At 37.3% G+C, this 15,252-nt stretch overlaps 2 protein-coding genes across 6 annotated transcripts; one reads left to right on the top strand and one right to left on the bottom strand.

The window, feature by feature from the left end:
- Positions 1 to 187: 187 nt before the first annotated feature.
- ssuh2rs1 (ssu-2 homolog, related sequence 1) lies at positions 188 to 10,634 on the bottom strand. 5 transcript variants are annotated; one of them, XM_088007282.1, is made up of 15 exons: positions 10,515 to 10,634; positions 10,397 to 10,441; positions 10,249 to 10,293; positions 10,096 to 10,163; positions 7,162 to 7,263; positions 5,063 to 5,138; positions 4,812 to 4,941; positions 4,623 to 4,683; positions 4,119 to 4,240; positions 3,505 to 3,567; positions 3,331 to 3,413; positions 3,138 to 3,230; positions 2,779 to 2,884; positions 1,336 to 1,443; positions 188 to 1,246 (listed from the first exon to the last, which is right to left on the bottom strand). In XM_088007282.1, the coding sequence occupies exons 3-15, from the start codon at positions 10,269 to 10,271 to the stop codon at positions 1,106 to 1,108; spliced, it is 1,176 nt and encodes a 391-aa protein (XP_087863408.1). In that variant the 5' UTR covers positions 10,272 to 10,293; positions 10,397 to 10,441; positions 10,515 to 10,634; the 3' UTR covers positions 188 to 1,105. The 5 variants fall into 5 exon arrangements, with proteins under 5 accessions (XP_087863408.1, XP_014868980.2, XP_014868981.2 ...); XM_015013494.2 differs by lacking the exon at positions 10,515 to 10,634 and having other exon boundaries at positions 10,397 to 10,442; XM_015013495.2 differs by lacking the exons at positions 10,096 to 10,163; positions 10,249 to 10,293; positions 10,397 to 10,441; positions 10,515 to 10,634 and adding exons at positions 7,880 to 7,947; positions 8,031 to 9,998.
- Positions 10,635 to 12,629: 1,995 nt separating this feature from the next.
- rpl32 (ribosomal protein L32) lies at positions 12,630 to 15,252 on the top strand. Its single transcript, XM_015013497.2, has 4 exons — positions 12,630 to 12,729; positions 13,341 to 13,441; positions 13,539 to 13,720; positions 15,076 to 15,252. The coding sequence occupies exons 2-4, from the start codon at positions 13,346 to 13,348 to the stop codon at positions 15,203 to 15,205; spliced, it is 408 nt and encodes a 135-aa protein (XP_014868983.1). The 5' UTR covers positions 12,630 to 12,729; positions 13,341 to 13,345; the 3' UTR covers positions 15,206 to 15,252.

Raw genomic sequence — 15,252 nt, 5'->3', positions numbered from 1 at the left:
AAAAACCCATAATAGTAACTTATTTTTTTCTCTTTCATTCTCTCTCTCCACTTCGCCTATGGTGTGCTGTTCATTGCACTGTGTGTTTGCAACCCCGCCCCTCATAATGAATAACGGCTCTCAGTGAAGAGCCGGCTCTAATAGCCGAAACGTTCGCGACCGACCCATCACTAATGTCGACACAATGTTGCAAAAATAGCCTTTATTTTAATGCAAGAATTTTAATATAAGCGTCACAATATGTTCTTACAAATAGAATTTTCATGTTACATGAAATACATTGTTGTAAAATACTTGTATAATGTTTAATGGAAATCTCTACATTTAGAATACATGTGCCAGTTACTGTTACAGACTAAATTGAAATGGATATTATATGTGAATTGCTTCATAAAGATCCATCGATTTACATAAATGCAAAGTAATGCAGATTAAATCTTATTTTTTCTCCAATAAAGCGGTGTTCTTCATTTATTTTACAACAAATTCTATCATAAACAAAAGTAGAAGACAATCTGTTAAATCCATCCAAACAACAAAACACGGACAACATAAAGATTAACATGTAATATCTCCATGAATTTGTACTTTGCTGGGGTGGAAAAAAAGACAAAACAGATACTTTCCCAGTCTTTAGTTTTTAAATTGTGTCAGTGCACTTCATAGTGGTCTTTTTCTTAAATTGCCTCACTTTGTAATGTCAGCGCAGGTGGTTTCAAAACCTTTAAACTAGTAGATATCATTTAGAGTAATAGTGTCATCACACATTTGTATCAACATTAATACTGTCTTCTGCATGGTGCGCAGATAACAAAATGGTCCCTTTAACCTGGAAGCAAATATATTTTGTCAATTTCTAACAAAGACACAAAATTATGGACTTGTTAAATGACCAGATTGCCTAATTTCAACTTTGATAAACTTTGACGAGGTGATGCAGCTGGTCCACAACTGCTGCCTCAGTTGACCCTTTTTCCAAATTATTTAGTTGACAACAGTAATTTGACTCCCTATTCAAAAATGTCTCATCTACGTTTTAAAAGATTTTGTAAATAGTTGATTTCTTATTTTTGTTTATATAATCAGAATGCTATGTTCATCTCAGTTACATTACAGAGCAGCAGCAGGTAGCAGGATAGTCATCCGTATGAACTTTGAACTCATTTCCGTACACAAAGTAGACATATGTTTTTCCTTTCCATGTGTAGGTGACCTTTGTGACGGGGATCAATTCAATGGTTTGACGCTGCAGACAAAACAAAACAAAACAAAAAAACAAATGTGAACCTTTTGTATGGTAACAAACCTCCATTATGTGATAACATCTTTGAATACCTGTTGTAGAATACGTGACGTCCGTGAGAACTTGCCCTGATGATCCCCAACAAGTCGCTGTGCAGCCTGCACTATCATAGGGTCTGGGAAGCCCATGACTGGATACACCTGTAGAGGGTATTAAATAAATATTCTTGAAGTGGTGTCACTGTTTAAGGGGCACGCACAGACATTTGTCAATGTAAGTGAAGGAAATGCATTCAGTTATGCTTCGAGAGCTCCTGGTGGTTTCCATCTCTCTCACACAGGATGCAGTCAGTCTCGTTGCGAGAAGCTGTTTGACAACTTGTTTTTCACAGTTTTGGCACAATTGCTGCATGTAAAAAATACGTGACTTACATGGCCTTAGCTCTAAAAGGGTACAGTATGTGTCTAATATTTAAAATTTTGTTGGTTTACCCTATAGACATACGGTTAAGATAAAAATAAATAGTGCACTGTGGTGTCTACAGTGAAAAACGTATCTGCCTCACTTTGTTTCTTCTGCTTTTGCCTGTTAACAGACTTCCAGGTTCTAGAGCAGGGGTGGGCAACTCCAGGCCTCGAAGGCCGGACACCTTTAACTTTTAGATGTGTCTCTACTTCAACACACCTGAGTCAAATAATGAGGTCGTTAGCAGGACTCTGGAGAACTGGACTGCACTTAGGAGGTGATTCAGCAGTTGGATTCAAGTGCGTTGGACCAGGGAGACATCTAAGAGTTGCAGGACACAGGCCCTCGAGGACCAGGATTGCCCACCCCTGTACTAGAGCAAACTAATGTTATCAGTAAAAACAAAAACAAAAAAAGAGAAAATACAAAATGCACAATTGCTGCAATGCATTTGTATTTATTTTACATTGCTGCGAAGGCATTTTGACACACCCATTAATGTAGAACTATTTTCATTTAGCCAGTTTTTGCAGGGTTTTTGAGGATGAGCAAACTGTGTAAGGTCATGTCACAGAAACACAATTGGAAATAAGTCTGGACTTGGACTAGGCCACTCTAAAACATCAATTTTCTTTTAGCCATTCAGAGGTGAATATATATGTGTGTGTGTATATGTATATATATATATAGTAAATAAGATAAAATAACCACTACATGCTTTTCAACTTTAACCAACTTAACCATGTCAGTATTGCCATTTCCATCGAGTTAGTTATGTACACAAGCATGTAACAAGGAAAGAGAAACAGAGGGGACCTCCAGGAAAATAGATAGATAAACAGACAGACAGATAAAAGTAAACAAATGCTAATAGTGGTAGTTAATCTTGTATAGAGGGAAAGTTAAATTGTCTTGAAAGCACAGGGAATTAATACGTTTTAATAGTACTATAACATCCATCCATGAAAAGATTCATTTATATCAGGCAACAATTTCACCTCTTTCTAAGACCTAAATATATAATTTTGCCATATTTTTTTTACAAAAACAAAATAAAAAGGAGAATTTACCAAGTACTGAGAGTCCCTGAAGAGCTCCTTGCCTGACACTTGACTCAGGTTTGACACCTGAAGACCGCTCGATTGTTCAACAACATAATTGTCAGAGTTGTTTGTCCTGCAAGCACAAACACAACTGATCATTTTACAGCATCTTCAGACACTGGAACCACCTCAGCAAACTCCTTTTAATATAGAGGAGCATTCTGTCGGCCCCCATCACCAAGGCTGAGCTTGGTCACCTTACAAAGCAGCTTCTACATAGAATCTCATGTTTTTGGTTCTGCTCCCTGCTCCCTGTGAGAGTTAGAATAAAAATGGATCAGGAAATCAAGAGCTTTGGTAGATAAACATGGTTAACAATACTCTACCATTTCACAGTGAGGGAGATGAAGACCAAAAGCTGCTGTTTTCCTCGACATGTGGTACATTGCTTTGATCCTTGCCCATGACATTGTGCACAACTGAAACAAAAGAGAAACTTTCAAAATACAAATACAGCATTCAGCAGAGTTCTTTAAATATTCCCCATTGTCGTAAAGTCTTTAGGAATAAAATGCATACTTTTCCCTCCCTCTTCCGCTGCAGTGATGGCATCGATCATCTCCATGACGAAAACCAGATCCATTACACACCCAACACACTTTCTGTTGAAGAAAAAAAAGGGAAGAGAGACACTTTTGATTTTATCACACTAAAGAACTTCCAATATTTCCTAACTGAGTAGAAAATACTTACATTACCAGAGCCTGCACAGTCTTTGCATGGTTTCCTCCCCATTCCTACACAATCATGGCAAGGCTAGAACAACAGAATAAGCAACACACTTGTTTGTCATTTAGAAACATACACCAGGTAGAGTATATTCAGAATGAAGCTAGGTTGTGTAATAAAATATTCTTTTGATAATTAGTGAAACACCGAGTCAATCAGAGAAACGTGCATTTGTCTGTTAGGTATTTATTTAGACAATCAGATTAACAGCAAAATCATGTATCTTCAGAGTGCAGGCTAGAGAGAGTTTAGGGAAGGAAGGAGAGGAAGAAGTGAAACTTAACACAATTATCTTTAATATCTTCTCCAGTCACATACACAGCAGCTCTGATCCAGCTCCCACATCTCAGGGAGTCTTTTTCTCAGGCTTCTTACAAAGAAATACCTATTGCCCTCAGCCAAAACCCAGTTCAAAGAAGTTTTGCTAAGGAAGAAAAGAAAAAACCCTGAAGCCTTCGTTACCATAAGACTAAAGAAAGAATCCAAACATAAAGAATTGTATAAAAATACATGTGTAATGATGTTTACAGGGAAAACTTTTTTTTTTCCCCCCATCATGCATGATTTGTGTAGCTTACCTTCATAGAAGAGGTGTAGGGAACCTTCATTTTCTGTTCGCCGTCCACAAAAAAAGTGGGTACTTTGGCCGGAAGGTCCCACGGTCCTGGAGGTTGCTGAACATAGGCGTCCACTGGCTGGCCTGATCAATATTAACCAATATAAACTGTCATATGGGTCAAAACATTATGAATTAACAAAATAAACAGCCCCGAGTACTTAATTAATAATCTGTACACTTTTACACTTATTACATTAACATGGCAGAATGTCACATTGTGAGCTGCAAGAACCCACAGCAGGAATAGTGACAAGCATCTATGCATTCCCCAGAGCTCCAATGGAAACTTGTGGTTGACCACGTGTGGTTGGGCAAAAAGGCTTCTGCCTGTTTCCTGTGTACGTGTACCACTTTTGTGTTGAGTTTGTGTGGTGGTGGTGGTTTAGGTGTAGGCCGTTGGTCCAACTGTCACAGTCACCCTATTAATTTTTTTTGAAGACGTTAGACATTAGCAGAAACACACCGTTGAATGGCTCATGGCTCCACTCTGTAGACCTGGATTCAGTAAATGTTTCCAGGCGATACTGCAATAAAAAAAAATAAAAAATAAAAAAAAGAGTAGGAAAAATCAATCTAATGAGCCACAACCGTTCACTTTTATTCAGTTCTCACAGCTTTTTTCAAAACATTTCTAAATCACAAACCCTCTTACCCTGTAAGTATTGAATGACTCCATGTTGATGATAACACCGTCCTTTACTGGTGCAGAACTGTAGCAACATTTGCTGGAAACATACAGGCTAAAGGCATCCCTGGCAGTATCTTCACTTATAGACGGGATACTGCAAGCAAGAAGCAATAATATGCAACATGTCACACATATTGGAATATCTACAAATTAACCAACAGCTGTCTTAAATATCCTAATCCTAATTAAAAGAAGGGGCATGGTGTCAGCATTACTTCCAGTGTGGTTGTTCAGGTCCAGGTGAAGGCTGGGGGACTGGTTGAGAAGGCATGGGAGGTGGAAGAAACCCACCTGTAACAAAAATTAAAAGTCCTTTCAGTGAGGTTTCTTACTTTATTCGGGAAAAGAATATTTGATCTCAGATGTTATTGTCCAAAGCCTCTTGTAAAGGAACAGTTTTCATCTACCTGGACTGTATTACTGTTTCTAAATCTCCAAAAGTGTTTGTGAATAAGCATAAATGGATATGCTTATTCACATAATTGTGAATCAACCATTACTCTTTGGTGTTATTTCACTTCAAGTAATATCCAAGACTTTCATTGCTGAATACATTTAACTACCAGTAAATTCAATAATCGGGTCACATTGTAGTTTAATAGACAGTCTGCAGATTGCTTATTTTTTATGAGTCACCACCAAAAAGGCAAACAGTTGAAAAAGCAGTAACATATCCTATTTTTTTTTTTTTTTTTGCAATTATTAATGTGTGAAGTTGGCAGGATAAGCCTCAGTTCCTCCATGGTATTCATCAAGAAAGTTTTGGACTGCTCCCTCCAGTGTGCATACAGTTACAAACAGTTGCTACTGTCTTTATCTTATCTTAAGGAGAGATAAGGAGGGGGGGATAAGATAAGATAGGATAAGATAAAGATAATAGATCTTCTTGTAAAAAATGTATTGTATTGTGAATGGAAATTAGATGGTGATGGGGATGTACTGCCAATCTGACATTTGTGTTTTTATGTTGTTGTTTTTTTTTCTTTTTTGTGTGTGTTTGTTTTGTTGTTGTTTTTTGTTTGTTTGTTTGTTTGTTTTTATGTATTTATGACTATTGTCCTTTTTGGGTGTGCTGTTTTCATTGTCGTATTGCAGTTTAGCCATTGCTTCCTAAACAAATTTCTCCTTTGGGAGACTAATAAATAATTTTATCTTAACTTAAGTAAAAAGTGTTGGCATTAACCTCCAGAAAAAGAATTAAAGCATCTTAATCTTGAGCAATGGTATGCATGGATGGTTAGGGTCTCATCTTGTCTAATGCCGACACAGTTGTACTCTGTCGCAGTAACAAAACAGCAAAGCCAAACAGCATTACTCTTATTTGACTGATATATCCGCATTCTAATCCCGACCTTTGACCGTAAGATATGGATCAAGACTGAAAGAACAAGATTAAAGATACGAGTTTCTGAAATCACCCAGCCTAACCCTACAGGTCAGATAAGGTCAGGAGCTCACTCATCCAGTGGCATACCTTGGAGTACAGCCAATGCTGAACATTGTTATGACTTGTTAGGATTGTCTATAGAATTAATTTCTACAAGTTTGCCATGCTGTTTCTAATGTAAAATATATATTTTAACCTTTTTTTCTTTAAAAAAAAAAAAAAAAAGGTCATCAAGCTCTTGCCCTGTGGTATCAGCTGTTCATTTTTGATTTTCAGACAGACAAGATTAGCATTTTTCATTTGGTTAGTATAAATTTTCTAGAGTTTTCTCAGCAGTTATGTTGTTTTAATGTTAAACTGATGAAAAAACAGGCAACTCCTTTTCTTTGCTCTGTTATTTTCTTTTGCTGCTTTCTTATTATGCATCATCACCAGCAATTGAGATTATCATTCTTTTGATCTCTCTCTTTAGTCTGATCCTTTAATTCTGTTTTTAACCATTTCTCTTTCCTAAACATAGCCACTGGCATAACTTTTTTGTCTGCTAGTACTATGTCATTAACTATATTAAGCTTATTTGCAGTCCCTACAATTGTATTGCTGGCTCAGAGCTTCTTAGTGTAATCACGTTTCTTTCCTAAACTGAACCTCAAAAAGAGTAATTGGTCTTTTAATTTGAAGGCATTTTTATTTCAGAACTCCTCTGTGAAAAATTTGGAATTGAAGAAAGGTATTGGTATATTTGTACCAGATGTAGATGTGCTCATAGTGTGAAGTGCATTGACATAAAATTTCTTTTGACCTGGCACAAATTAAAAAACATACATCTTAATCATCTGTAATTAAACATATTGTGTTGCTATGTACATATTATGTTGTTTTTACTTTAAAACTCTTGTTTATGAATTATGGTATATCTTACTGTACCTCCTCCCGCCATCGTCCCTTCATATCCAGGCATGTTGTCAAACATACCGGCCGGAGGAGCGCTGGGACCCGGATGCTCCTCCACGGGTGGGGCAAACATTGCTAAATCAAAAACAGGAACAACCAGTCCAGTCAGAAACAGATGCAAACTTTGAAATATAATTTAAATTGTTGTTGCTTTTTAAGGTTGTTGTTTTTTTTTTTTTTATGTAATACAATTCAACACAACAACACAGCAAAAGGGGAGTCAGCTGGTCATTTAACCCAAGTCAGCAAAAGTCATAGAGCTTGAGGTTTTCAAATGAATACATGTTCCTTCATGTCAAAATCCTCAGACACTGTGACTTACCGTGCCCTTCCGTTATGGTGTTCATTCCTACAGATTTCTGAAACCCAAAGCCTGATTTATCTGAAGCTTCCTGGTTAATCTTAATCCCTCAGTCTGTAAATATAAGTGAGAAACTCGAAGCTCTGAAATTTCAGCAACTCCAAAAATATGGATTTGCTGATTCCATATTTCAGTCAAATGAGGGAGAAACTCGAAGCTCTGAAATTTAAGCAACTGCAACAACATGTCGCCACCCATCTCCAGATGTTACGTCACCGGAGGGACCTAAGTTACTACGCAGAACTAACCCATAAAAATAAAAAAAAACAACTTCAAAACTCGTCTTGTGCTCAGGGTGTAGTTGAAATACGGGTTTGTAGGAGGTCATACCTGCTGGCCCCACTGCTGCTGGTATGTAACCTGGGTTGGCAACGCCGTGATTTTGGTGCTGACCATGGCTGAAACGCGTTGCGGTAAAACGAAAAGTTAAGCGGCAGTTTATAACTTTTGCTCTAAATCGAAAGCATGAAGCGACCCTCACCTCGTTAAACGCTGATAGTCCATTTTGCGAGAGCGCGGTGACAACTGGATTTTTGACCGATATTCTCTCTGGATTTCTTTTCCTGTCTCACCCAGCTGTCTGCTTGTTGGTTCCCCTTCTTTATTCGCCCCTAACTGTTAATGCGGCAGTGACGGGACCTGATGTCCGGATGCTTCGCAATACAGAGAAAGTTTAGCAACCTAAGTCCAGGATCCGAAGTCTTTTTGAGTGGAGCTTGAAGCGAACGGAGATATTTGGGTGGGATTTGTATTGTCTTTTTTTTGTTTGTTCGTTTGTTTTTTAAGTTATTTTACTAATATATAGTTATTTTTAAGGGTTTATTTATGCTTTGGCAACTAGGTTTTTCCTTAAGAGACCGACAATAAAAACTAAACTGATTTTTATTTCAAAATAAAAGCATTGACGTATGAGATATTTGCATGTATTCGCATATTTGAAGTGATAACATACAAAATAATAGGCGAAGAAAAACATTTAAGATTTAAGCAGCCCTCGATTTACCAGCTTAACATGATATTGGCATGGGGTAACTTGAGTGATTATTGAGCTAACATTATGCACATAACAGGATTCCTCGATTTACACGGTTTGTTTGAAAGAAATTTGTACAGTTTTTTTTTTTATTTATTTATTTTTTTTTTGCATTTGATTGTGACACACCGTGCAGCACTGCACGTTTCCAGCGGGTGTTATCCACAAAAGTAACAGGTGTGGCAAAAATGTAGGTGTACGCTCATGCTGCGTTTAAAGACGTCTCAGACAAACACGGTATCGCTTCTTAACTACAGATTAAACCAGGGGTGTCAAACTCATTTTGGTTTAGGGGCCGCATACAGCTTAATCTGATCTGCAGGGGGCACACAAGTAAACTCATTGCAAGATTAAATAGAACCAATAAAAGTGGACTTGTTGTTGATTTTTATATTAAACGAATTTCACTTTTACAAAATATATTATGAATAATCTCAGTTTTTAAGAAAGGTATCTGCAATTTCAACAATACTTTTACTCAGTTAAGCATTTATTTAAGTGCATTATGCATAAGAACTGATCTCAGTGATTGTACAATGTTGCAAAGCATTTATTCACAGTTTTTGGAACTTAAAAACACTGTCCTGCATCACAAAATACAACAGACAAAAATTAAGAAAAGATTTAAAATCAATTTTCAACATCTGGGAAGCAATTTGAACAAATTATCTGGCTTCACACATTTGAAATCTTAAGTGTCAGCTGTTTTAAACAGACATTTGATTAAGTACATTTGTTGATGCATAAAATGCATACATATAGAAAAACATGCATACATAACATGTATGTATGTTAGCATGCACGAGAAATATGAGGTTGCAAGGGCCAAAATAAAAAGCTGGTAAAGCATAGAATCGAACTTGTTTACAGAACCTGAAGCTCAGTGCTGCCATCTGCAGTTAGTTCCGCTGCAGTGTTGCATCATGTTGTGTGCTCTGAATAAAACACAGCGCCCCTCGTGGACAGCATAGGAACTGCAGATTTTCAATTAAACGAAGTATGTTTTTTCATGAATAATGACATTGCATTTAGCCCCCGGGCCGGACTAAATCGTTCGGCGGGCCGGTTCCGGCCCGCGGGCCGTACGTTTGACACCCCTGGATTAAACAGTTGTAGCGACTGAAAAAAGTAAGGCGCACAGATAGAGGAAGTGTGGGGAACGGGGGGACATCTCCCTACATCCATGTATTCTGTAGGGCCACGATTAGTTCGACATGGACACTGGCCCTTATCTAACTGACCTAATCCAAATGAAGCTTTGTGGGTTTATCTATAAGTAATACGTCCCGCAGCCGAAGCTGTAAACTGAAATCTTGATGTAACTGTTGATTTATCAGCCAGAACCATTGTGTGAGCGGCCCGAAGATTGCTGAATTCTCAACACAATCACGTGGCCACCCAAAAGCAGATGTGACGTCACCGGAAACGAAAGTTATGGTGACCTGTTAAATTAATTAAAAAAAGACAATGCACCGAATGAAGTCGAAATTCAAGTTCGTAGCTCATAACCTACCCGCTGCTCCTGGCGCGGCTGGCATGTAACCGGGATTGGCGATGCCATAATTCTTGTACTGCTCACCACTGAAATGAGAAAAGTGAAACTAAAATTTAAGCAACAGAGTACTGTGAAATAATAATAATTAAAAAATACACAAACTATACTTGCCTCATTATAGGCTGAGACTCCATCTTTCGGTCCTTCGTCCCGCGGCTGAAACAGGAAAAAATAAACAGCGTCCTAACAAGAGCTGTGACCTACTCCCGATGAGGAAATGTCGGACAACTCATCGTCATGTGACAACAAAATGATTTACCTTTAATCACACAACACCGTTTCCCACAGCTACCGCCCCTTAAATCTGGCACAAAAAGAGGAACTTTTATTAAGGAAATCTGTGAAGTGAAAAGGTGCACATACCAGTCTTTACATACCAGTCTTCACATCTGATCAGGAAGTGTAATGAACCATAATGAACCATAGGTCGAAAGAGGCCGACAGGGAGATACATCTTAAAAATCCTTCTCTCAATGATTAACAAATAGTTTGTTCTTGCAGATAAAAGATATCAAGCCAAATACATTGTTACAATTCGACAACAGGAAATTCCAGCGCAGCTAAATTCAGTGTAGTATCTCAGATGTTTTTTTTGTTTTTTTTTTGTCCAGTGGTTTAGCGTGTGGGACACCACGTGGAAATTAAAAGTTATAAAATCCAAGCAATCTGCACATCTTCACACAATGACTGAACCAGGGGCTTCTCAGCTACAAGACATCAAACTCATAAAAGCAGAAAGAGCTGGAGCTCACCCAGCGATCAGTTTTCAGCTTTAAACTTCATGAATACAAAAAAGGTATGTCAGTTGCAACCAGGTCAAATTTTACATGACCCATTAGCATGTCCGGACGATTGAAAAGGCACTCTGTGATCCATTGTGTAATATTGCTGAACTCTAAGGGGCTTATGATGATGATGAAGTTGGTATCTGATCTGATATTTATGATTCTGCCTAAATTAAAAGCTTTTGTTTTGTTATTCTTCAGGGAGTCTGGAAAAACATTTGACCAGTTGTAGTTCAAAATCTTACATGTTTAGACTGCTCAGACATTCTGGATTGTATACTGAACAGATTTTTTTAAAACACAGTTTAAAATAATTCTGTTAGTCAAAACAGAGACAAAAACAATTTTTCAATAACAAATACTATAAATAAGATCTTGAGATCTGTGGAAAAGATATTTAGTGTTGTCAAAAATATTATTGAAATCCATAGTTTCACTAAATTAAATATATATTTTTTTCCATGGGCGAGGAGAGTGGGTTTTTACATTAAGTTGTGTGGTGCACCACTGAAACATCACTTCCAAAGCTAAAATTGTGTTAACATTTAATAAAAATATTAAAATTAGCAACATTGAAAGTCATGCATCTATAAATATAACCTTCTTAATACCTCACATACTGAAATGTTCACACCAATTATGTACCTTACAGCCACTGTTGAACAAAGCAAATAACACTGACACAGACAGTTGTGTGCATGTTAATTTACAATTCATATTTCACTTAATATTGAGATTTCTTCTTATTTTAATGCTCTGATTAGTGTTCTCCAGACAGGACATTATGTTCCCCTGAGAAAAGAGCAATGGATCCCACTGAACATACAGAACTCTAACTGGCACAAACATTATGGTGACACAAATAAAGGGAAGTAGAGAAAGAACAAATGAATCTTTTCTTGTGATGCAGGGAAGCTTTAATGGACTGTTAATGTCAAAATGAGAATGAATGAAACAGAAGTAAAAGCAAAAGGCAGAAGTCAAAAAATAAAAGTAAGAGTCTATTTAAAAACAACTAATCAAATTTTAAATCAACACCTTGGAGTCTTTCAGATCCAACACTGGCTTACAGTTGTTCATCCTGCAGACTTCCACAGGAGCCCACCACAGAGGAGGAACTAAAAATGGAACTGAAATGTCCACTGGATGACACACACATTTACCTGCACAACCCAGACTGAGATTATTGTGTTAATTATGATAATCAGTGAGGAACTTCTGATTTGACAATGTGAACTGCTGTGACAATTGTCACTGTTGTCAATCTGAAAGTCTTGGCTGAATGTCTAACCGTCAATGGCTCACAGATATCACTTTGTATTGGTGCGCTGCTTTGGATCAGATGTTTGACGGATTAGGGATCAAAGCACGTCAGAGGACTGTCTCTCCTATAAAGAGTAATTTGATGTAAAGCAAGTTGAGGTACTGACTGGCTCAATCAAACAGAAGCCAATCCGTGATAATGTACCCGAACAATCTTACGATTTTAGCTGATTAGCCAAAGATATTATTATCTGAGGTGAAACATACAATATAGCTGTTTGACCGGACTGTTGATTGTCATGTCTGAAAAAAAAACAGGCACTGCTAAATATCTTTCAGCTAATTGCAGCGCTACCTTTAATTTAGTTTCCTACATATGGTTTGACAAATTATTTAAAAATGAAACGTCTATTTTACTTGTGCCGAAAAGAGTTTACTGTCCTTCACAGAAAAATACATTACCCATAAGGCACTGCCAGATTTGCGGAAGTCCTTTTCTTTCTTTCCGCCGTCGCCGAAGTCCTTTTTGGATTTAGATCGGCGGGTGAGTTGAGAGAATCTAACTTAATCCTCATGAATTTCGCCATCATCGTATTAACCAGATGTTGATAATTTGTTATTGTCCTCCATCATTTACAGGATGGATCATATTAGCAGTAGTATCACCGGTTTTGTGTTGAATTTGCCCATACGGAGTGAAGTGTTGCTGTTGAAGTGGCTGTCCGGCTAGCACCCAGCCACGGCCAACTTGTAGCATGGCTTATAGACAACATAAAAAATATTGCCACATTTAAACACTGTCGATTAAGTATTGTTATTCTGTTTATCTCATATATACAAAATGTTAAATAAAAGCAGTACGGCCTGCTACACAGCCGAGCAGTCCTTCGTTGTAGCTAGCATGCTAACGTAGATCAACACGTTTAATTTGACTCTCACGCCGCTGGGAACGCACACTTAATGTGATTGTGAACGATTGTAGGTTCGTAGTTTGAAAGCATTTTGCGTTTATTATAATTTTATTCTTGGTGCTTCTGCAGTGTCCTGTTTGCACACCGGTCAGTTAACGCTAATAGATGATCATATAAATGTACTCCAACACCTGTCCTGAGCTGAAGTTTTCTTCTAACCTTGCTTTGAATTGTTTGTCCACAGTCATCATGGCAGCCCTCAGGCCCCTAACAAAACCCAAGATTGTCAAGAAGAGAACCAAGAAGTTCATTCGCCATCAATCTGATAGATATGTCAAGATTAGTGTAAGTGTGGAAGGCAGGTCTTACACAATTTACAATGACCTCTCTTACTAAAGGCAAATTAGTGAGATATATTCTTTGATTTTACTTCTGTTAACAGCAAAACTGGCGCAAGCCCAGAGGTATTGACAACAGGGTTCGCAGGAGGTTCAAGGGTCAGATGCTGATGCCCAACATTGGTTATGGTAGCAACAAGAAAACCAAGTTCATGCTGCCAACCGGGTTCAAGAAGTTCCTGGTGCACAATGTCAAGGAGCTGGAGGTTCTGATGATGAATAACAAGTAAGTTGATCCAGTTTACAAGCTTAGCTGAGAAGTGGCAAGGGTTGTTCTGGAATTTGTTTCTTAATATATTAAGATAAACTTAAAGTTTTTACTGTTTGTTTTACACAAAAGGTTTGCAAGGTTTGTTTAAATTAACTAATAATTAGGGAATTTGTTACGCAAACTTTATTAGGGGCTTTTCTGATAAGAGATGACGCTTTAAAGAATTTCTTGTAAGTTGAGGTGGTATGAGATGGTCGTGATGATTTTTGGTAGAAGGATATATTGCAGGGAAGACCGACCGTCACAGCAAAACTCAGATTATCATGTCTGAAATGTAGTTTCTATCATTGCAGTGTTTTTATTATTCTTTCTTATGGTCTCAGATTTTTTTCAACAGGTTTAAATCAGTTCTGTACTAATAATGTGATTGTGCTATAACATTTTTTGGGAATGTTTGTCTTAATTGAAACAAGACCTTATATAACTAGCAAAAAAAAAAAAGCAAATCTAAGTTTATTTCAAACATAATACAAGTTATTAGCTTAAGTCTTACTTTTTAAAGAGTTCTCACATTAGAGTTGTCTGTTAGGTTTGTAATGACCACAAACTTTGAGCAGTTTCCTTATGAGGAATAGGGAGAGTAAAAAATATATTTTCATTTGGATATGAAAAGATAGTCAAGGACAAGTCACATGTCTGAACTCGTCCAGATGTTTGCTTGAGAAGGTTCGTCCAGATGTGAAAGTTCCTAATTTAGTTCCCATACCTGCATAGACAATGTTGGATCATATGCATTGGATTCATATAGCATGAGTTCCTAATCCTACATGAATGCAATGTTTATTAATTGTTTGTAATGAAAGCATTGTCCAGCTCAAGATGGAATCCCTCATTTGGTGACAACATTGTCTTTATTTCACTTAAGTAATAAGCAATTTGAGAAATAATAAAAAATTTATATTAAGGCTAGAATTAAAAACCAAATAGTTGACCTTTCTACTGATAATTGCTGCATCTAGATATCCAAACTGATTTAAAGCAAATGATGTAATAATTGTCATATAAGGTAAGTTTACAAATTCTATTATAATTTCCTTATTTATTTATTGTTGTAGTTCCCTAAGCCAGATAATAAAACATTCATAACCATTGTTTATTTGGAAGTTCTGAAAATATCAGATTTGTCTCAATTTATGGCAACTCTTATTGTGGAGCAACATCAGAACACGGTGTTGAAATGTTGTCCTGATATTGGCCATTTGGCTTTACACCAGTTTGCTCTTTGCTGAAAGTTTCTCATTAGTATTTCAGCAGTAGATTGTCCTTGTCTTGCACTGTAATCCTCAGTGGTGTGTTTTCTCCTCCTGTAGGACTCACTGTGCTGAGATTGCCCACAACGTCTCTTCCAAGAACAGGAAGCTGATTGTGGAGAGAGCAGCTCAGCTGGCGATCAAGATCACCAACCCCAATGCCAGGCTCAGGAGCGAGGAGAACGAATAAACTGGTTGTTCATAATAAACTCTTTAAAATAAAAAATGGCTTCTGGA

The sequence above is a fragment of the Poecilia mexicana genome, unplaced genomic scaffold, assembly GCF_051168715.1.
Source record: "Poecilia mexicana isolate PSO_F unplaced genomic scaffold, ASM5116871v1 scaffold_7, whole genome shotgun sequence".
Classification (NCBI taxonomy): Eukaryota; Metazoa; Chordata; class Actinopteri; order Cyprinodontiformes; family Poeciliidae; genus Poecilia; species Poecilia mexicana.
The sequence above is the reverse complement of the archived record's forward strand: the minus strand, read 5'-3'. Positions and strand labels throughout refer to the sequence as shown.

Excerpts from the sequence above, each read along its gene's own strand:
- ssuh2rs1 (XM_088007282.1), bottom strand. The coding sequence starts at position 10,271 with ATGGAGTCTCAGCCTATAATGAG. Across the intron at positions 3,568-4,118 it reads CCTACACCTCTTCTATGAAG|CCTTGCCATGATTGTGTAGG; the intron begins GTAAGCTACACA and ends CTGTTGTTCTAG. Across the intron at positions 2,885-3,137 it reads ATCTCCCTCACTGTGAAATG|GACAAACAACTCTGACAATT; the intron begins GTAGAGTATTGT and ends TTGTGCTTGCAG.
- rpl32 (XM_015013497.2), top strand. The coding sequence starts at position 13,346 with ATGGCAGCCCTCAGGCCCCTAACAAAACCCAAGATTGTCAAGAAGAGA. Across the intron at positions 13,442-13,538 it reads ATAGATATGTCAAGATTAGT|CAAAACTGGCGCAAGCCCAG; the intron begins GTAAGTGTGGAA and ends TTCTGTTAACAG. Across the intron at positions 13,721-15,075 it reads GTTCTGATGATGAATAACAA|GACTCACTGTGCTGAGATTG; the intron begins GTAAGTTGATCC and ends CTCCTCCTGTAG.